Source organism: Nanorana parkeri, unplaced genomic scaffold (assembly GCF_000935625.1).
Source record: "Nanorana parkeri isolate BGI_ZX_2015 unplaced genomic scaffold, ASM93562v1 scaffold139, whole genome shotgun sequence".
NCBI lineage: Eukaryota > Metazoa > Chordata > Amphibia > Anura > Dicroglossidae > Nanorana > Nanorana parkeri.
Genome location: NW_017306407.1, coordinates 1,542,682 through 1,565,892, shown reverse-complemented (window position 1 = coordinate 1,565,892; position 23,211 = coordinate 1,542,682). Strand labels below are relative to the sequence as shown.

Sequence of the window (23,211 nt, the reverse complement as noted above, 5' to 3'; positions counted from 1 at the left end):
GTGAAGATATGAGGCGGTCCAACTATGAGAGTGTGAGATATGAAAGTGTGTGACTTGTTTTTCGACAGGCAATTTTATATTTCATGGCTTGTTTGTGTGCAGCAATGGTAAGGAAACCCTATTGAGCATTAGAAAACTCCCTTCATCAGTTTACTCACCTCGGCTTGTATGCAAGTTCATTGTATTGACCGAAATTCTGCAGTAACCACAGAAATGCAGAGTATCATGGGCCATGTCAGACTAGTTATCTTACCTCTAGCAAAGTGAGAGAGGGAAATGCTCACCTGTGTTCTCTCACCAATCCAGCCAGCGAGGGAGTAAAGGTAATCGTATGCGATCGGTTTTTCGTACGCGAATCGAGCAGTGTGAACGGAGACATGCGACCGTTTCTACTGTACGGTCGCACGTCTTCTGTCTAACCAGCATGTTCGAAAACCAGCCGGGAATCGTACGATTCTCGGCTGGTTAGAACGGTGCTCAGAAGACAAATGCCGAACGGGCCAGTGTGCGCACGCGCACACTGCCCGTTCAGCATTGCGGTCATCGGAAGCCCGCCCCTCAGGGGGGCGGGCTTGCGATGATCGAGAGTGCGATCTGCCTGTCCAAGATAGGCAGATCGTACGTTTTTTTAATCCCTGTACAACCATCGCAAGACTAAAGTCTTGCGATGGTTGTAGAGTGTATGGCCACCTTAACACATGCAAGCAGGTGAGTGCTTTCATTACATATATTGGCAAGTGGTTGCCAGTGCAAGAATCGTTAGAGTAACACAGCCTAAGAATCAAGCAGAAGAATGGAAATGTTTGTCACATCCTTTAGGTTTAAATTCACCTCTTTGGAGACCTAGGGAATGGTAATTTCAACTCTAGAAATGTTAGGAATAATTTCTCATTATGATCCATCTCCAGCCAAAACTTTTTTTCTGGAAGTGGGGAAAGGATAGAAACACTGTTCTATAATCCCACTAAGATTTTCCCTCACTTCATGTTGGAACAAAGGGTAGGTATATGGTGCGATGGATCGCTAGTTTGACCTGGTTCACACTAAGGGTATTGTCGCAGCTGATTACGCAAGACAAAATGCTTTACCCCAAAAAAAAAATCAGATTAATTCTTATGGCCCCTGTTCACACCTGAGCGTTTTGTCACAATAAGCAAAATGCCTGTCGCTGAAAAAAGTACATGAGCTTCTTTTTGGCAGATTATAGCTCGTTTTGTCCCCATAGAGTCAATAGGAAACACATGGTGCAATTGGTTTAGTGTGTTTGCGTGCGTTTTCGCCATTTACATCAATGTGTCACAATCTGCTCATAAAAACGCACAACTATACGCACGTTTTACGCGATTAAAAATGTTGTCGCCTAGGTGTGAATCAGGCCTAAAGTTTAAGGACTCTAATAGGTTGTCCCATCTGGTGTAGAGGGTTTGTTTTCAGAAGGCCTTTTGAAGAACAGGGGCCCAAGTTCCACTCTTATCTCAGGAAGGCTGAAGGTGTATGAAGGGAAGAACCAAAACCAGTGTGTTCGGTCCAGAGCAATGTGTCAGACGTCCCAGGGAGCTAGTAGTGAGATGAGGAACCCACTGGCAATAAGCAGCTGACAGTCCAGAAACGCGGTACAAGTTTAGGGATAATCCAAAAGGGGTAGTCAATGTCCAATCCGGGTCGAGGCAGGCAGCGAAGGTTCAAAGGCGGAAGACAGTCCAAGGGTCGGTAATCGGGAAGGATACACAGGGGCAACAGGCAATAGGAAGATCAGGAGGGAGGCTAGGTGTTCACCATAAGGTGGAATAACACAGCAATAAGCCAGAGCTCAGGCCAGGTTTTTATAGCCAGGGGAGGTAGGACCACCCCTTGGTCACCGAGGCAACCAAGAGGCCTCCCTCCCTGGGAACCAATGGCAGGCGAGGAAGATGGAAGGTGTGTACTGGGAACCTCCCCCAGCAAGGCTCACACCTGATAGCCAGATGATGCAGGAACGCTATGCTCCCGGGGATGCGCGCGCAGCCTGCATACTGCGCATGCGCCCACGCCGCATGACTCGCGCATGCGCACCTGCACCTCTGGCACCAGGTGTTCTACCGAGCTGAAGGGGAACCCGTGCCCTGCGCCGTGCCCGTGGTCCCCGAGTAGAGGTAACATCCCCTGCTTCCTGACACAATGTTTGTTTGGAGTCATATAAAAACAGAACACTAATACATTTCAGGGGTTCCATGGGGCCACCTATATCAGGGCTCTGTAAAGATTAAAGCAGCATGTTTTAACAGTATAAAACTATTACATTCTGGATGTGTACAGCTGCTCTAGTCGCTGGTTTGACATCTCTGTTGCCTCCTAATACAAATGCTTTTCTGGACCTAACACACCAATCTTGGCACTTTCCTTCATACACCTAAAGGATGTTTAACTGTCTGTGTTTTCTGTCCCTGGTGACAACTGCTCCCCTCATATCATGTCCTGCTGTCAGAGGTTGTCAAACAGAAAGGAAGTGAGGCAAAGGGGTTGATTTACTAACCTTATAAAACACACCACGAACATGTATACACCTCTGTAGTGTGTTCCCTCCCAGCATGATCTATGGGTGGAATCTAAACACCTTTGTAATGTGTACACACCCAGCAGGTGTGTTGTGCAAAGCCCTGCATGAATTTGCAAGGTGATGTTGTGTAAATTAGCTCTATGTTGTGTTGCTTGCGTTGATGAATGCAGGAATGTAAATGCATGAGCTAACCATTTTTGTCTAAACTGTGAAGCAGCATTATATATGCATCATGTGCATGATTTTTCCATATATGGCATTAGTGGAAATATGCTTTTAGAGACTTTTTGGTTGATAAATACGTTTTGCTGTGTAAAAATCACACGCACCTAGTGCGTGCGTGTGTTTAGGTTAGTAAATCACCCCCAAAGACTCACCAACAGTGCACAGACAGCAATAACAACATAGCAGAAGTATTACCTCTACCCAAATCTGTCCAAAACTTAAAAAAAAAAAAGATTTGGTCGGTCTGAGGTCTCTCAAGCGGGTTGCAAGTTCACTACCTGTCCTCTGGCAGCGTCTAAGTGCTATGCCTTGATCGCTGATGCTACTACAAATTCTACACATATTAGGCAAACTGTATTTTTTTGCAATCAGTACACTTAAATATCAAAACGAACAAATACAAAGAGCAAGAAAGATACCTGGAGTTTGTACTGTAACACATACATTATGGGAAGGAATTGCAGATTTGATTTGTGATGCCCTTCAGAAGCATACTATACCACTGTTGACTGTCATGGGAATAGATAGCAAGAAGCATCATGAGTGGTGCCTGTAAAGGTGGTTATACTCCAATTCTCAAAGAAAACCCTTAGCAGCTTTTCCTTCTGTCTTTGTGGTATTCATACTGCGGAACACTGTCCACAGATAATACTGCACTTTGGAATGGTGCAGTGGTACAAAATCTATGCAATGTGTTCAGAAGCAGCCCTCTGAGAGGGAAATTTTGGCAGAATGCACTCTAAACCTTGGAGGACCCCACATACTCTACAAAAAACATGAAAACTTATAAACATTAGTTTGCAGGTGGGCTGGCTGGCCTGAATGTTTCCCTCTCCTTGGCCCATTCATGTCCACAGCACCCTGCCTATATGAACGAGATAGGGGATTTGCCCTACAGCCTTCTCTGAGCATGCTTACTTGACCAATATGTCAGCACTATATAAAGTAGTGTGCGAGTATGTGCTTGATAATTGCTAACCGCTGAAACCAAGCTGTGCCCGTTTTTCCTACATTTAGGTTTATTTAGGCAGAATCATTCTTCTCTGACCAGCATTATGAATGTCATGATAGTGCTGTACACGTGATGAAATACATATGTTAGAAAGTAATACAGAATTTTTTTTTTTCGTGCTGAGAATGTAACTTTAAAAAAAAATAATCAAACTTTATGTAAAGTTTACTTCATTGTGGATGTTCATATATCCAAGCAGGCAGGCATAGCATCTTCATGCTGATAGTGTCTATGCTATATCAGGACACATATCGTACGGACATGTATAGGTTGCAATTTAATTTTCTATTGCATCAAATAGTTTTATTTTTAGGGTGTAGTGCTGCTAGGGAATGCTTCATAAAAGGTTCTTTTAATTAGCATTCTCTTGTCATCAAGTTAGGGAGGGGGGTTAATAAGATGTTTTTGAGATGTGGAAATGCTTCTCGGTGCTCTAAACTTTTTTTTTATGCACCTTTGTTTAGGAGTTCTAGCACAGCAAAGGACGACACACTCAACAGAAAAAATAATTTGGAAGTATGGCAATTAACCTTAAAGAATATCATAGAGTTTGTGTATTCCTGAACCACATCCATGTTGTGAACATGCTAAAACCTTTCTCTACATAGAGTGCACATGGATGCCCCCAGATATCCTAAGTACCTACCAATGCTACTGTGCATTGCTATGGTTAGCTAGCTATGTAAATACTTTCCATGGATACATATCTTTACTCAAATACTACATGGGTTATATATGCAGGATACAGTTTACTTTGTATAGTAGAGATACAGTATGATGAGCCATCAGAATAAACAAAAACACATACTGAAAAGGAAATTATTAGACAGTTAATCTGTTCAGCAGTGAAATTTCCCTTTTGTTGGTATAATTGATACATTGACAAAGTATATCTTACATAAGCTTTGCAGCAGCCTGCATTGTACTATTGGTTTTGCACACTGGACACATGCTGTACAACTACATAGCTTTTTAACACATGGATTGAGGATAGTGTCATGATGCAATCGTACACTCCAAACCAGTTCCATGTGTCACTCTGCAGTTGATATCCTGCTGTTTAAAGTGTCGGCAGTGCGACAGACAGTTGCCTTCTATATTGTGGCCTGCGGTTGGGTATCATAAATCCTTCATATATACACAATCTGAGACAAAATCTTAGAATATCGTATTTCAGCCATTGTTCAGAGGACAGTATGAATTTAACTAGACGAATATCAAGTGATTTCACACATTAATATTTTATAAATAATATTAGCAAATATTTAATCAGTATACATCTGAATAAGGGCTTATATTTGCCTAGAGTTCTTGTCTTATTTCATTTATGGCCAGATGTACAATTGCAAAGCATGTCTTTGACCGAGTATAAGTAGCAAAGATTTAAACAACAGGAATATAATGTTCAGTTTGGCTGATTCACAGCTACAAATATTCTAATATTTTTACATGTTCTTTAAATTCCTGTTTTTTTTTCACTTTTGGATTTGTGGTGCCTTTAAACATGTTCTTTTAAATGATTTTCTTTTCCGTTTTTAGGTTTCTTTTTTTTTTTTTACTTCTGCACCACAGCACCTGATAGAATATAAATCTCAAGAAAGCCAAGTCTTTCCTTTGAAGTCGCGGTCTTTAAAAATAGTTTGGCCGCTGGAAACCCCTAAGGGTGTGTGTTTTTTCTTCTTTTTCTTTCAGCCTTTTCCCCTGAATGACTCAAGGGCAGGATCATTTTATGGCCGACTGAAAATTGTCTGCAAAAGAGCGAGTGACAACTGCACTGAAAACAGGGGTCATGGCACCAATTGTGTACTCGCCCTCTGTCCCCCATTTCAAATACAATGCTGGCATTATTGGCAAGAACAATTGCAAAGAAGGCCAGAAATTAGTACTCCTTCTTCTGGGCAGGTCTATTCCCAAAACATTTTCTAGAAGCAGATAGTTGCAGATGCTAATTCCTTCTCAGCGATTCTTTTTCACTTTTCCCTTTGTTTTTTCATTAGCTGATAGATTGCAATAGGCTGTATTTATTTAACAAATCAAGAATGTGTAATGGCCTTTTTTGTTTTATCACAAAGGGGAGCAGCAATACATTATATTATAAAGTTTAAGTACTTCAACTCTTTTTCATTCAACTTCATGTAACAAAATAACATTAAAAGGTCTGGAAATAATAATATTATGTGTCATACACATAAGAGAAAACTAAATATAGAAAAAAGTCATCAAAAATCATTTATTAGCCAAAGAGAATTAGCAAGGGACTGGAAACTAACAAATGAAAAGGAAATCATCATTTTCAGTTATGTTAGGATGTCAGGAGAATCCTAACTGCTGATATCTGTTTGAGAAAAATGCAATAGAATATCCCCAGCACTCCCTTCCGTGTGCATATATATCTGCTTCCTGCAGGAGCTGCTAATCTTTCAGTCTTAAAGAGACCCTGTCAACCATAAAGCTTTATATAAATTTAACATATGTAATGCACGTTATTAACCGGTTATAGCCCCCCTTGTGTAGACATCCAAAAGTCCTGAGACTCCTGCTTGCACCCCCTTCTTAAATGTAAGGTCTACAGCCTCAACACACTCTTAGGCCCCATTCACACCAGGGCTGCAGCGTTTCAGCATGATTTTTGAAAGGGCGTTTTTAATCGAGTTTCAAGAATGAAACGCAATTAAAAACGCCCATAAACACGCTGATCAGTGCGTTTCCATTTAAATCTATATGGAAAACTCGCTCATCAGTGCGACAAAAGTAGCTCAGGGAGCATTTTGGTCTGCAGGCCTTTTCGGATCGCTCAGATCCGCTCGCTTGCATGAACGGTCCCCACAGGAATGTATGGGATTGTTCATGTAGGCGTTTCAGCGTGGAAAAATCCGTGCGACCGAAACACACTGGTGTGAATGGGGCCTGAGCTGTCACTGAGGTGACACCCTATAGTATCATCCTTTGCACTTTCCTTGGTAGTTAAACTAAAGGTTATTTAGAGAGGAGAGTGGGCAGAAGAGCTGGGCGAGCACAGACAGACACACTCTGAAACCAAGAGGGCTATAACATGCAAGGAGGGAGGGAGCTGTATTCCCTAGCCGGTTCCATAGCACACTGCAAGTGAATAAAACAGTGTATATGGAAAGAAAAGACACTGCAAAGTAGGCATTCCAAACACTTGATTTTTGCCTGCATTTAAGTTGGTGACAGAGTCTCTTTAAACTGCTGTGGCTAAGTACTGTTTCTTTTACCAGTACAGCCTCATAAAATGCTTTATGCAGCTAAAATATATCTAAACCCAAAACAAAAATGTAATATATTGCTGATTACTGGTCCTTAGATACTGTGGCTGCATTTGTAACTTCTTGTGCACAGAACTGAAATCTCAAACAATGTTATCAGTCTTTCCAGTTCTCTTAGGTGGACTACAGACCACGTCCATGTTATGGAGATGAGGGGGAGGTGTTTTTAGTCCAAATTAAAAGAGCAGCCTAAAGTAACAACACTGACCCTCTATAGATACAGTATAGTGAGTGAGAGTTGTTACCCTAGGACAGGAAATGTGTTATTGACAGGGTCACCAAGTGAAAAGAACTGGTAAGCTGCAATATATGACATTTTTCTTCTTGTGTTTAGATAGCTTTAGGCTGTGTGAGAGGCATAAACATAGGCAGTCATCTACCACTACTGTATGAATAAACCATACATTCATTTACGCAGGAGATGAAGGTGTCATCGATAGAAGGGTAATATCAATAAAATTATTAAAGAAAACATACTTACCTCTACCATTGCCTGTACCACCAAATGTTGCTCTCATTAAAAGACATCACTACCTGAAGCCTGTTTAGAAACCAATAGTTTGGTGGTTCCTCCCATCAACTCTCTTATCACTACTATGTCCTCTAATGATGTGGGGGTCACGGGGAGGAACCACCAGGTAGAGCAGGGATCTTTCAGAGGACACCCCTGAAAGTGTGTACTTTTTTCTATACAAAGAGGTCTTTTTTTGTTGATTTGTTTGTAGTGATAGAGTTGCGTTATAGAAAAAGGCGGATATTTAGAAGGCAAAGAGAAAGTATACCAGTATATATATTTAACCGGATACACCAGTAAATACATCAGGTCATGGACAAAGTAACAGAAACACCTGAGAATGTATAAATACCAAGGAACTAATAAGAGATAGGAGCTCACTTTGCTTTCAGAACAGCTTTAGTCATTCTTGGAATGTTGTCACACAATTCCTGAACTGTGTACAGTGGGGCTTAGCACTGCTCTTTATGAAGAAAATGCCACCAACTCTTGGAGGCATGAGAGGTTTAAAAGCCTACTTTACACCCTGAACTCCAGAGTTTTACATATAGGTCTAGTGATGCTTATCTGGTGATTGGGAGAGCCATGAAAGTCATTTTACTTCACCCTAACGTTCATAAAACCACGTTTACTCTACATTTGTTTAGTAATGTGTATGGGAACCTATTATCCTGGGACATGAGATTAACCCCTTCATGACTGAGGCCTTTTTTTCATTTTTTTGCACCCATGTTATATTCCACATTTTAGGCCTGAAAATGACTTAAAACCCCCAAACATTATATATTTTCTGAATGCCAAGACCTTATAGAATAAAATGGTGGTAGTTGCAAATTTTTATGTTGCGCAATATTAGCGCAACTCCTTATTAAACCCCAACATTTAGTGAAAAATTGAATTAAATGCCCCAAAACACAACAAAATACCCATTTAATGAAATATAAAAGATGAGGTTACAACGAGTAAAACGATACCCAACATGCCCAGGTTACAAATTGCGTGCGTCTGTGAAACGGCGAAAAACTGCAGTACCCCAAAAAGTCCATAGAAGACGCTTTATAAGCCCCCACAGGTCATCAATTTAGAGATACCCCAAAATACCCAACATGTGGAGCGCGTTCGTCGTTTTCATACGCAGGCGCACCTGACGCGTGTTTACGTGGCGACGTGCGTGCTCACGGGGGAGGGGGACTTTTAAATTTTTTTAATTATTATTATTAGATTTATTTTATTTAATTTTAAATTTAAAAACTTTTTTTTTTTTACTTTGACTGCTATCACATAGGGGGGCTTACAAGCCCCCCCATGTGATAGCAGATGGTGGTGACAGGTACTCTTTAAGGTGATGCTGCGGATCCAAAAGACCCCCAGTGTCACATTTACACTGGAAATAAGCTATTGAAGTGCAGATCGCATTTCAATAGCTTATAGCTGGGCTGCAGGAGCCCAGAACTGACAGCCCAGGGACCGGAAGTGATGCAATTGGAAGTTCGTCGACCTCCTCCCCAGCTCCCCGCGGACACCAAGGAAGCCGGTCCCGGGCCCGTAGGAGGGGCAACGGAGCCCGGGAAGCACGGCGGCGGTATCCGGCGACCCCTACTACGGGACACAGAAGCGATCTGGCGACAGGTAAGTCGCCAGAATCACTTCTGTTGTAAAGCCAACAGTCGGCTTTACAAGTTTAAACAGAGTCCCGGCGGCTATCTGTTTTAACAGCCCCAATGCTGGCGACGTACACTGTACGTCGTCAGTCACGAAGGGGTTAAGAGGGAAATGTATTTGTAACCTAAGGTGCACATGGTCCTGTAAAATGGCTTGGCATACCACTGCTTTTATATTGAGATACAGACCAATCGCTGTACCTAGTCACTACCACAAAATAGAGATCTGTTTGGCAAGGATGGCTATCAAATGTATTATTAGGGAGCAGAAATAAACTACTGAATATAAAGCTTTCCACCTATAGGAATAATTATAAAATGAGGTTCATCAGTCCATATCAATTTCTTTTGATATGGGTATTTAGGTTTAATGCCGATGCCTCTTCATGTGTTGGCCTTGTATAAATTCAGTTTCCAAATGCCATTGTTGAGGTCACATCAGTGCTGATTCAATTCTCTTTCTTCATTCTTTTTCTTCATTAGATATTTTATATATCTATATAACCCTGCCTGTGAGATTCACGTTTTGACCACTGTCTTTCTTTGCTCATGCAGATGGCCCATGTTTGGCATATGCTGTGAACCTTTTTGTGACTGTTCTCCTTATTGTCTTTAATAATTATGCAAGTTTTCGAACCAAAATACCGGTCATTGCAACACTGACTACTTTGAATCTCTGTTAGCTACTGCATGTTGCTCTGAAAATGTCATGTTCAAGTGTCAATTGATAATCCTAATAGTCAATCAATCTAATATATGTTACTCCATTCTGGAGCAAGAGTGAATCATAAAATTGGGGTTCATTAGACTTTTTCTACATGACATGGTGGATGTAATCACTTCTGCATTGGTATTATTGTGTTCAATGCAGCCTAAGCAAAAACTGTACATAAATCGGAGCGACATCACTAACATGATCCCTATTATTACCACAGCTGTCAATGCACATTGTTACAGTGCACATAACTGAACACTGGATGGGTTTATATGTTATAATTAAAAGGAGAACTATGAGGCGAGTGAAAATCACTCATCCTCATAGTTCTAGCCGACCTGTGACAATGAAACTGCCACAGGTCGACTCAATAGATCGGGAGGTGAGCGAACACATAGCGTCGCTCGCTCACTTCTCGATCTATCCCTGCAGAGAGCTGTGACTGTCACTCACAGCTCCCTGCAGGGATTACCCCCCTCCCCGATCCTCCAGCGCTGACTGGCGGAACAGACGGGGGAGGGGGCGGGTACAGCTGGCTCTGCCTTTAGATAGGCAGAGCCAGCTGTCAATCACGCAGCTGGGTGGATCTTGACAGTAATGTCGGGAACCGTCCCGGCTGCGGCGTCTCAGTATACTGCGAGCTGTAGCTCGCGGTATACCGAGCTTTGGGTGAGGGGAGGACGCTAGTTTGTGTCCTCCCGTTACCCTAAGGAGAACTATGGGGAAAAGCCCTGACCCCATAGTTCTCCTTTAAAGAGTGTTTATAGAATATGAATGTAACATTACGTAAGAACAAGTGCAGAAATGTTTCAAGCAGTATCCTTGATGGGTGCCATTAATTGAGGCTTTGTAGCTAAGGACATCAAGTAGATAAAGAATTTGAATTCTAGCACTTTGTACCCCATAAGCATTGCCACCAAAATGGCTGGGATCTTTAGTGCAGGGCTTACTGATGGGGCAAATATTTTAATAATGAGAAGGATGGATTTGAGTTCAGTGTTTCATTCCTCAAACTTTGTTATAGTTTTTAAATTGCTATAGCTCCTTATCTGGGAGACATAGTAAAAGCTTGCTTGCACTGTAGCTTTATGAACTGTGGATCATAACTAACTTTCTTCTCCGTACAAAATTATTCTTTATCATAATCTGTATGGAAAATCCTTGCATGCAGTAATTTTGTTTTAATCGTATTTTTGTGTTAGGATTGAAATAAGCACAAAATTGTATAAAAACTATAAGTAGTATTTTGCAGGACAGAAAAATGATTGATGTGTTTCATTGGGATTAAATATTCTTAAAGTAAAGGATAACACGGACAATTACTAAAAAAATTTGTAAACACACAGGTAATTATGTAGATAAAGTTCAGTCAGTTTGATTTTACATTTTAAAATCAAAGTAATTAGAAATCAAGATGACAAAATTAAAAGTCAAAAACTATTTTGATGAAAGAAAAAAAAAAAATCAACATAATCTTTAACTTCATAATTCATTTAAAGAAAACTTTAATGTTCCTTAAAGTAAGTAATCTAGATAACTATACATCTAATCTATTTCATTTAAAAATGTTGAATTTACACTAAACCACTTAATCTGAAAAAAAGCTTGATAAACATTTTAAAATTAAGGTTATCATATATTTTAACTCCATACTATTTTTTTGTTTTATGTTCTAATGTATTTACTGCCTCTAGCTATTATTGCTGCATTTACTGCCTACAGTTCCCTTACACCAAACTGATAAAGAATTTGGCAAATCCTCTCACACAGCAAATGGTTCTCATGTGAGATCGCTCCAGTGTTACTGCAGTTCTCTGCTCTTGTTAGACACAAGTTTTAGTCTTGTTGCCTTTGACAGTCCCAGTTGGGGCTTTCTTTTAAGATGGAGACCCCTCCCTCTGTGCCATCTGTTCATCTGTTTCATGCTCAGGCTCACATATTGTGCTACAGAGCGTGAGGGATGGGGCACATATTTTTATGGATGGCTGCTTAAGAGAGGCCTGCAGGTGCCATCGTCTGTGTTGTGTCAGGTGATGGGGTGAGAAAGAACCAATGGAGAGACAGGTGTGGGAGTAAATGCCTATGCATCTTCTTCCCAAGAAAAGAAAATAGTAACTTTAGAAACCAGGACTTTATTATGAGAATCAGCAGCTTCTGTTATCTCTTAATAATAGAGGAGAAAGGTAATCTGTGTAATATATTTTATGAACAATTGCAGATGCTGCAGTGCCGTCCGTCCGTTTTTTTACTACGGGCGGACGGCAAGAGGTTAATCTTTTTTTCAGTAAAGTGAAACTTTGCCACATACCAGTAATATCACATCCATGGCAAAAGAGCTTTCATTTCATTTTATTATACATTTACTGAAAATGCAAAGTAAAACACTCTACATTAGATTAATGGGGTTAATCACCAAACCAATAACTGCTAAAACTGAACAAGGATAGGCGTATAGAATAGTGTCCCACATAGAGTAAACTGTTGAGATAAGTAACTATTTTATTTTATTTGATATGATACAGTTTATGGTTTTGATGTTGTTTCAAAATCTTACCCAGCCAATTTATTTATTTAACAATAGTCCTTTATCTGCAGTTTGCTTTTTTAAATCCAAATATATGATTTTAGCCTATTATGGCCATAGTAACATAGGCTGAAGATCAGGTCCTGTTTACTACTATGTGCTTTGTTTAAGTCATGTGACATCACGCCAGACTTCTTAAAGTATATCTAAGTCCATGTATTGCAGTCCTTTAAAAAGAGAAGGGATGCGGTTTGGTACGGGTCTGAGGCTGCCAGCCAGTGGGATTATCCGGTGCGGGGGACAGAACTAGGTGGACTAAGATCCGACGGGCGGCTTCTATTTCGGCAGATTAGTGGCAGCATCTGGCTCCCCTTCCTGGTTTTGGGATATCTTAGCATGAAGCAATCTCCATAAGGGTATATATTTGGAAGGAATTGATGGTTACCCTGTGATTGGTTCCCTTATGTTGGACTCTCGGGCGGTCACCTGTCCATGGTTCAAGTCATTCCAGGGTGCACATAAACTGATGCCAGCATCATATTGGTAAACAATAGTGTCGCTTCTAATTTGATCACCTCCACCTCTTCCTGAAGAAGCACAGAGAAGCACAAAACGGGTTGAAGCCAGAACCACTCCAGCTATCAATGTATCATCGCAATCATGTTTGTTCGGTTTATGACAAGACCTTATTTGCTGTATAGATTGTCATTATCTTTTTTTTTTTGGAGTGATACTGCAAGGTTGGATACTAACAGGGTTATTTATCCATTTTGTTTGTTATTACAAAATTAAGTGGTACTGTATTTATTGGTGGGTGATTTTATGAAATTTAAGTGAATAAAGCTGTTGAATATTAAATTATTCTTCTCCGGCTGTGTCCTTGGCACCTTAAAAACCCTGTATAAATTTGAAGCGGTTTCTAATTGGTTAATAGGGTTGTGGTGCAGTTTCTCTCAGAAGCACTATATGTAATTTGTTGTTTAGGATGGTGGGAAAGCAGGCAGTCTACACACCTGAAAGTGTGGAATACATGCAGCAGCTGGGGAGTGGCAAAAAGGAGGCATCTCAAAACTTGGCCAACAAGAAAGGTACATATAGAGCCTTTTTTTATAGGTTTTTTTCTTTATGTTTTGATTCCTTAGTAAACAGGATAACTTTAAATGGCGTTTCCTCCCTTTAAACTTATGTTTTGGCACTTACCTCAGGTGATGATCAGAAATCTGCCTATAATCACCTTTAAGTTGCTGCATATAAGTATTAGTGTATGGAAAAAAGTAGCAATGTCATAGTTACCTAGATCAAGCAACTGGATCTCCTGGATCAATTCACTAAACACTATTGATATTTTTGAATGTATAATTCTAGATGTCATTCTAGATCTAGACCGTCGGCTAATTTTAAAAGTTTTGTTTTTCAAAGTGTACACTTATGGATGGGAAAAGGGGATCAATTCATCCTCTATGCGCTTAGAAATGTGAAAGGTATAAAGTCACATGATCATGTTCCAACATTACAAGCAGTATCATTCTATTCTCTGCAAATTTTAATACCTTGGCTTACCTGTCCCAGACATTTCCAAAAGGCTGTTTTTCACATAGAGTCAGACAATCTACAAACAAAAATATTAGAACATAATTATACATATGCATAAAAAAATTGGAAACTATGTTAATGCAAACATCTGCATACTAATTGTTATACATATCAAAGCAACATGCTTGAAATTTAAGGTTTTACATACCAGTGCATAGAGGTTAGGCCCAGAAGACACAAAAATGTCCAGCTTTTAGGGAAAAGTACCCTTATACTCATTAAAAAACAACCACAATGAAATAAGTTTATGAAAATGTCTTAAACAGAAAATTAATACCTATAAAGTACAACTTTCTAAAACAGGTACCATGTAAAAACTGAAGACATAGGAATAAAACTGTCAGTTGAAGAGCACTTACGAGGGTGAAGAATATATGGAATTTATTAGTGACCTTTTGACCAGACAATGGGCTTCTCTGGCACTGAGTTTTATGCACTGAGGCTAAATAGCTGGGGGAATGAGAAATGTGGGAGGATACCATTGCTAACCTCCTGAAAATAGCAGTTGTCAGACTGTTTTTGTATTGTGATAAGGTATGAAGAACAAGCACCTAGATACCTCTAATCTAATTTGTCTGTAGTGACAAATAAGGCACCTATACCTCAAAGCATTATATTTTAGCTTCCAGCAATATACTAATAGTGAACATCTATGTTTATGAAGGTTACAGTGAAGCCAGAACTCTTGATCTATATACTTGTTCTGGTTCAGTGACCCACAAAGCATTAAAGCCATTAGATCAGCATGACAGCCAGACAGCTATCATTTTAAGGAGAGGTCAGCAATGGCAGCCTACATAGGTTTCTTAGTACAGATTTCCTTTAAAAAAGATAAAAGTAACTGTACTGCATAACAGCAGACACTGCAAGGTGCCTGAAAGTAGCATACTTAAACACCAAATTCTCTTCTGTGAATTTTAGGAGTCCCAAATTGTGGATGCTACCAAAAGTATCTTGCCATTAAAAGCTCTTCCTCATAATTTTACTTATGGGGTTGCCTTTGTTAGGCTTCTAAAGCACCACATCATCCCGTGCTTTGCCATTTGAATTTGCAGCCAGTGTACTGCAAGTGCACCCATTCGTGAGATGCCAGAATAAGAGGTTCCTGATTGAGTTAAGTGAGACTTATACACAGGGTGATTTGTCCCACCAGCTTTCTTTCAATCCAGGAAATGGACAGTGGTGCAAATTCTTATACGACACCAGTATCTTAAAAATAAAGCTTGAATATTGCTATAGTGTTTGAGAAGCAAAACGCTAGGAGAGAAGGACTGAGGAGGTTAGTACGTTTATGTGGTACTTCTCTATTAGTGCGAAAATATTTGTAAAAACCTGTTTAATACTGGCAGTTCTGTTTTATTGAGGTCTTTATTGTAGCTTAAAAAAAAACCAGCCGATTACGGCTTAGCCATATCCAGTAGTTGATAGCAACCTTAGAAAGTTCAAGACTGATCAGTCCTTCTGTAAAATGACAGTTAGACTGCTAGCTTTGCAATGTGTGTAAGTGCACACATTATAGAAATTTATTAGAAACTTATTAAAGTTTTAGAACAGTGGTATAACAATTAGGTGAGCACAAGAGTCCAAGGTTCCAGGGGAATGAAGTAGGTATACAAAAGAGACATACCTTACAGTTACTTGAAGGAACAAATTTATCATTTCATTATCCATGCATGAGTCTAAACCACCATAAGAACAATAAGAGAGATGCTGACACTGTACTCACCACCTTAGTGGGGGATTATTTTGTTCCATTGAGGGCACAATGAGTATAAAAAGGAAATAGTATGGAGAACAGGGTCATGAAAATGTGAAAAAGAAAGATACTGTGGAGCAAGTAGAGGAGGTGGGAGGGAGAAAAAGGAAAAAAATAAAAAGAGAAATGTAGGGGCTTTAGGAATATTGCTGTCAGACAAGGGGGAGGATGGGAATTAAAAGGGATTCCCATTCCCCCTATGGTAGGCGTGTAGCAGATATCAGGAATAAGAGTTTGTCCTATCTGGCTACCTGTCTTCTTAAAGTGAAAAAGAGTTAGCTAGGTGACCCTCGGTATCGTTTTAGTTGAGCCATGGTTACTTAGTTGAGCCAGTTTTATTTAGTAAATGTGTGTGTGTGTTTTAGTTGCCTAGTTTATTGCTTAATCTATTTCTGATATCTTAAAAGCACAATGTTTGAGACTGCCACATTATGTCAAGTAATTAATGCACATGTGTTTGGGTAGAGTGGGGGAAGGTCTATATGATAACACTTCAGTTGAGTTTGCATAGGCTATAATACAATTAGAGGTTGGTAATGTGGTAAACTCTTTGCCATAGACTTTGAGCCCTAGGACAGTTTCATATGGAGCATTGTATAATTACAGCCTAAGAGGCAGTTTGGCAAGTACGAGGAAAGACATTTAGCTATCCCATTTTCTATTTTCTAATGCTTTGGGTCTATGTCTCCACTTTTTCTGCTTCCCTTAAAGTTCTCCCCATCTCTTTTTCCCATTTCAACACATATTGAAGTTTTAAGTTTGGTGTAGGATTTATGAGTTAGAACAAAGAGATGAAACCAAACTCGGGATGTGGGGGTCATAAAGGCATCAGTGTTTAAAGTCCATGAGGGTCATATGGGATGGCTTTTGATGAGTTAGAGACTCTAGGTAATATTTCCACTGTAAATAATAAAATAACTTCTTACTGAAATCTTGTATAATTTTCCTAGTGTATAGGAAATACTGGCTCCATTAAAGTGCAGGTGAACCCACTATTAATCTAACGACAAAACTTTGAGGGTTCATCTAGTACAAGGGAAAATAAAGGGCAGCCAACTAGACCAGCTAAAGGGAGGTCATGTGGTATTCTAGACTGCAGTTGCATAACATACGAGCAGGGATTGTGACTGGCAGTAAATGGAGCTGGCCTATTAAATGGATGGTATAGTGTTTTTGCACAAATTACTTTTTTATTATAATCAGGACTAGAAAAATAAACATTGTTTTTATTTTTTATCAGGTAAATATGAAATATTGCTTATTACTATTCTTTTGTTTAGCCAGCAGGCAGAGTTTCTGACTTTACAAACTGTTAAAAAAAACAGCTGTTTACAGACTTCTTTAACTCAAGTGGAAATCTGAATACCCAAGAGAATTACTCATCCCCGAACCTCATGCCTTATCAGATGGCTCAATGCAGAGTTTCAAGCAAAAAAATTAAGACTGAAGGCAAGCTGCCACTCTTGTGCCGTTTGTGTAGATGGATGTTAGTGCTTTGGAAATCCTTTTCAGATATGAAATGTTTACTTGTAAAACAACAACCTATCAAAAACCCTTATAGTTTCCCTTTACCTATGATAACTCCATTCATAAGATGTGTCCAGAAATATTATAATTTTGAGTAATGCTTAGTAATAATAATTTTACTGTTAGCTTACTGTAGCTGATAGTGCCATTAGGTAATAGAGACATAGTTTTCTAAAGGGTCAGTCCACCCACAAATTATATTTCGGTTATAGGTGGGAACTGGTAAGCCACGTTACCTGCTGGCCTAAAGTACCGGCCAGAAATAATGGGAGCCGAACAGCAGTGATTAAATAGGCGAATGTTCCTGAGCAGCATTCAGCTCAGTTATTCTGCTATAAAAAATGTAAACAAAGAAAAACCAAAAAAACAGCGTGGGGTCCCCCTCCCAAACCATACCAGACCCTTTAGATCTGGTAGGAATGTTAAGAGGGTCTAACCCCTGTGTCCCCCTCCCCCCCCCATCTCGAAATTAAAAAAAGTTCCCTTTAGGTCTGGTAGGAAGGATTAGCCAAACCTACGGCTATATCCTTAGGCTCTTTGTGAATAACCCCCTAGATTTTTTCCACTCCTACTTTTGCATGTTCTGTAATATAAAATAAGAGATCCAACAGGGAGAATGGCACCCAATGGCCACCTCTGGTGTGGAGACCTGGAAATTCAAATCACTAAAATCTGACTACAGGAGACCCAAGGAGGAATACCGTAATAAACCATTATATGATACATCTTTCCAGCATCCGACAAATCTGAAATACGAGCTATATGTGGACTGACCCTTTAACCCAGAAGAAGAGGAACTACATGTACTACCCCAGTTAGTGTGAGACTGCTCAGGGACTGAAATTCCAGCACTGAATACACCACTGCTTAAACAAATTGAGGGGAATTTATCAAAACTGGAGCAGACAAGCTGAACGAAAGAAACTGATGCGATTCCTCCGTCAACACAAACAGCATGTTAATCGAGGAATTGCAGCTGTTTGCATTGTATTGCTGACAGGTGGCGGCGGGACCTGTCCGAATACCAGATCAGAGCAGGCAGCCCATTGGCTGCCGGCTCTGATGGCACGAAGATTTTCCAGCAGGCTCCTTTGATCAGCTGATCGAGGAATGCCGGCTGAAAGGGAGCCGACAGCCCTACACACTGTGCAAATTCCGGCCTGTACATTAACAACTGGCCGAAATTCGTCTAGCGTATGGGCACCATAAGTTTGTTCAGTAAAGATTTAAAAATGAAAGAGAAAAGCTGATTGGTTGCCATGCACGACTGCTCCAGATTTTCTCTGCTCCAGTTTTGATAAATTCCCCTCATTGTATTTGCCCATTGAAACTGTCTTCACCCCTCTAATGCCTGCCAGAAGCAGCCGGCGTGACCTACAATAAGTACACGGCTGATGAGTGTATTCTTGCGGCTTTTAGACTTTAGATAGTGTGTAACAGATGTGCTCTGTAATAGGCTTGGAGACCCCCACAAATCACACATTACATTTGTCTATTTATCCCTGTTTCATTTTGCTTTGAAGATCCAAAATGGCAGCCAAACCTCACTGGCCAGCAGGATGTTGCAACATCAGACTATGGGCACACTAACAGTCAAATCAGAAAGTATCTTTGGAATTAGACAGTCTCTAGAGTTTGCAAGTGAGCAATTCATGTCTGGATCGCCTCCTTTTTTCAGATGGTGTAAATTTAAATAAACAAAGTTGATCTTTTTTTTTCCTTGGAAAGCAGCAGCTTATGTTCGTCTTCTCAGCACATTCTGTGACTTAAGTTTACATAATAATTTAAACTTTTTTCAGTTTCAACTGCGGAGCCCTTGGAGATATCAAATGCAGGACAATTATCAACTGAACGATATATTACTAGCTCAGCATTTTGGGGTGAACAGAGGTCACATTTCAAAGATTTACATTGCCTTTCACCCCATTCTAGCCAGAGTGAAATCTGATTGTGCAGGGGTTAAACTCCATCTTTCTCAAAATGGAACAATTAGATCCCCTTCCCCACCCATTTCCTGCTGAATATTTTTGTAGGGTTGTTTGCTTGTCTAGTAAACTCTAGCTGTAAAAGGTAATCAGTGATCTGTTTTACATTAGCCTGGCTGCTCTGTAGAGGCTCCTGGAGGATTTCATTAGACGCTCATGCTGCTGGAACCGGTGTTTTTGTTTTGTATGTTTATCTTTTGTACTACTCCCAGGAACAACAAGAGGAAAACTATGTGCCTGTTTCTATAATATGAAGTGAAAACAAGGAGATATACAATATATATATATATAGGTATTTAGTGTGTCTCTACAGTTACACAAAAGATTGCTATGTTATCAAATACTTTTAATGCAGATAAAATGATGGTTTTGTGATTGATCTGTTAATAGGCGGATTTAAAAAATATTATTAATGCTGGGGTGGAGGTGGGCACTCTATTGCTGAAATACATGTCAGCTGTTTGACACTGGCCCTTGATATAGGTTGGATAAAACAGGTGGTTTGATAGTGGACTTTGATATAGGTTTAATAAAAACACAGAATTTTAAATTCAATTCTACAGAGAGAGAGAATTCAGTAGGGAGACTTAGACAGATATGTGAAAGTATATGAAAACCCATTCAATTAAATCTCATATAAACTTTAACATGTTAACGAAATGAAAAAGGAATGTTCAACCATTTTAAAGCAGAATTCCCGGCAAATCAAATCTTAACCCTTGCAGTGGGGTTACCTCCACACTACAAGGGTTAAGTGCTTGTTTTGTCTAGGGAGCTAAAATAAGTTATACTTACCCGAACCGTGACACTGGCTGGCTCTTAGACCAGTCCGTTTAACCTCACTCCCCCTCTGCTCCTGTGGTCCAAGGTCCAGAGAGTCATCATGCTGCCACAAAAAGTCACCCTGCTGAATGGGGCAGTAGGGTCTATGAACTAAGGACGCCACGACCCACTTTTGGGTCGCGGCCCACTAGTTGAGAACCAGGGCTCTAGAAAAAACAAGCACTTTTACAACAATTTAGTGTTCACAGAACAGCTTTTATATTTAAAGGGTTAGTTTACCTTAATTTTATTTTCTTCAAAACCCCAATAACATTAAATCATAGAATAGATATGAACATGCTGCCTTCTGTTTTTAAAAATGATGCTGCTCCTCCGGGCTCTCCTTCCCTGTGCCGCCTACATGACAGGATAGACCAACTGTTGGATGTGTGGCCCTCAGCTCCTCATGAACAAGCACTCAGTTTGCTAACTGTACATGCGCAGTCCACTTTCTCTCACAGTAGCGGCTGAGCCCAACAATGTGCGAGTGAGGGAGGGAGAAAGCAGATTGTGCATGCATAGTTAGCCAAGCTGAGTTCTACCAGCAGAGTGCTCATTCCTGAGGAGCTGGGGCCACACAGGGGGAGCCCACGGGAGCAGCATTAATAAAAGAAAGCATCAATTTTTATAACGGAGGTCGGTATTTTAATATATATTGTAAGCTGTAATGGTAATGGATTTTAAAAAAAAAGTGAACTAAAAAGGTGAAAGGAAGAATGGATGAAGGGACACATACCTTCAAATCTGGGGTAGCAAATGGGATGTGAAGGACTGTCAATTGTTTAGAATTTTATGATATAATCTAAATACATAAGTCTGCAAGGAAGAAATACGGAACTGATGTTACATTTCATAAATATTATATAACTACAGCTGTCTTCATAGAAGTGTCACATAAGTGGCATATCACGGTCTCTACTTAAGTCACCCAAAGGAGAAGTTATAACTCAGCATATCATGTAAGAAGAACCAGTATATAAAAGGCAGGATATGGATAACATAATGATCAAATATGAAGCAGTTCTGTGTAACACAATTAATAAGTTGCACACTTTACATTTGAGAAGGGTGAGTAGGAAAAAAGATGTCTGTGTACAGCTGTTAATATTTTTATTGTACAAAGACTGTCAGCGCATTCTCAGGGGATAAAGCAGCGGGACTCGTCTTAAAGAAGATTTAATGTTATGTTAAGGGAGCTGTTTGGAGACCTTTCCTGCTGACAGAATGCCCCAGAAGTGTGTCTGTCATGTGTGATGATAGCATGGTACAATTATGCTGACATCCCACAACAGATTTCTCTTCCTATTGTGTTACAGCTACAGAATGTTCTAACAAACTCACATTATGCTCATCAGTTAAACTTTCAGAATTCACCAGTAAATGTGTAGTACCAAATGTGTCCTCAAACCAAAGTGACAACAAAAATGAGTTTACCTTTTTTGTGAAGTGGTGCTCATGTTAAATCATATTAATGTTGTAAATGCCTCTGGTCATTCATTCTGAGCAATACAAATTACTTGAAGACCTGCAGCCTGAATGAGAAAAACCACTTGATTCCCCCATCCATGCTAAACAGCATGCATAGGGGGAATCCCCCCACCAAGCTATTGTATTATGACAGCGGTGGGTGTGCTGCTCTCAGAATATCCGACCAGTGACTGGAGTTCAGTAGATGCAGTCACTGTTTGGCCAAAAGTCAATTGAAAAATCGGATTTTTCAAAGGAGGAGTGCTGACGAGGCCAAATTTCAGTGAGACTCGGACAAAATTAAAGCAGTGCAACACCAGCTTTAGGCAGCAATCAAAACACATATTCATTTTCATTAATAAAATTAAGAAACTTGAAACTATGCCAGGATTTTATATCCCCATGGAGGAAAGTGTCCCCACTTCCTGTCCAGTGATGAGTATCAGACAGAACCAGAAGACAAAATGTGTCTAGACAAAATGTGTCTATAGGAACAAAGACAGCATTTAAACTCCAACAGAACTTCTTACCTTCTCCACTCTAGCCCAAACTCTTCTTTTAGTTTAGGTTTTTAAGATCCAGCTGCCTCTTACTTGGTGAATTTGGAGAAAATGCCCTTTTTATCCCATTACTAAAAATGTCCATACATTTATCCTAGCAACATACCATTAGTTAAATATCACAAGATCAAATTATAAGATTTGGTATTGAAGTACCCTGCCAGCAAAACCAATAAGGTTTAAAATAGATTCATGTCACATGTTTGGCAGCTAATATATGCACTTAGTCTTATTTACATCATATGGTTTTTGGTTATTTTTTATCATCAGGTTAAAAACATTTTACATTGCTAATCACCTTTAGTAAGTTTTTCATTTGCACTTTAGATTTAACACAAAAATCGTTACACCATTTAGATTTTCACCTAATAAACTGAACAGATTTATATATTTTTACATCATTATTACATGTTACTTCTAGAACAAGTAACCCTTTCCGATGTACCTAGTTTACACATACACTGTATATATGAATCAGGAAAGTATGTAGAGGCTTTACATTCTTAGAGTTAGTCATATATTTAAACAGATTCTGTCTCCCCCTACTGGTTACATAAAAAAATAAAAAGTTAATCAGAAGTAAAGCATTACTTATAGTACAAGAGGAGTAGGAGGGGCCTGCTCGTAAGGGCTTACAATCTAAAAGGAAGGGGCAAGTGAACAAAAGGTAATACCTGTGAGGAATGAGCTGATGGGGGGAGTAGAAGTACAGCTTTTAGGAGTTTATATTAGATGGCGAACTGTGATGCAAGCAATGCAAACATTGAGTTACAGTTGTTTGCCATCCAAGTGCTAATTTCTATTGCCAGCAATAAAGCTTCATTGCAAATATGAACAGGTGATTCTCATATGTTCTAATGGTCCTATTGTATGCATTGCCAGCAAAGGCAATGCATACAATAGGAAACACAGGAGTTGCCTTGCAGTGTGCTGCAAAAAATAAGGCCGGTGCGTTTTTGGTCCATGGACATTTGTTGAGAGACATTTGAAAACAAATGGGTACACAAAATGTCATCAGCATGCCCTG

At 39.7% G+C, this 23,211-nt stretch overlaps 1 protein-coding gene across 3 annotated transcripts in view; it reads right to left on the bottom strand.

Annotated features, from left to right (window-relative positions):
* CDK15 (cyclin dependent kinase 15) overlaps positions 1–23,211 on the bottom strand; it is a 124,484-nt gene that overhangs the window by 26,344 nt on the left and 74,929 nt on the right. For all 3 annotated transcript variants that reach the window (XM_018554016.1, XM_018554015.1, XM_018554018.1), the window contains one exon: positions 14,035–14,083. In XM_018554016.1, coding sequence (XP_018409518.1) covers positions 14,035–14,083 — 49 coding nt within the window. The remainder of the gene's footprint in view (positions 1–14,034; positions 14,084–23,211) is intronic.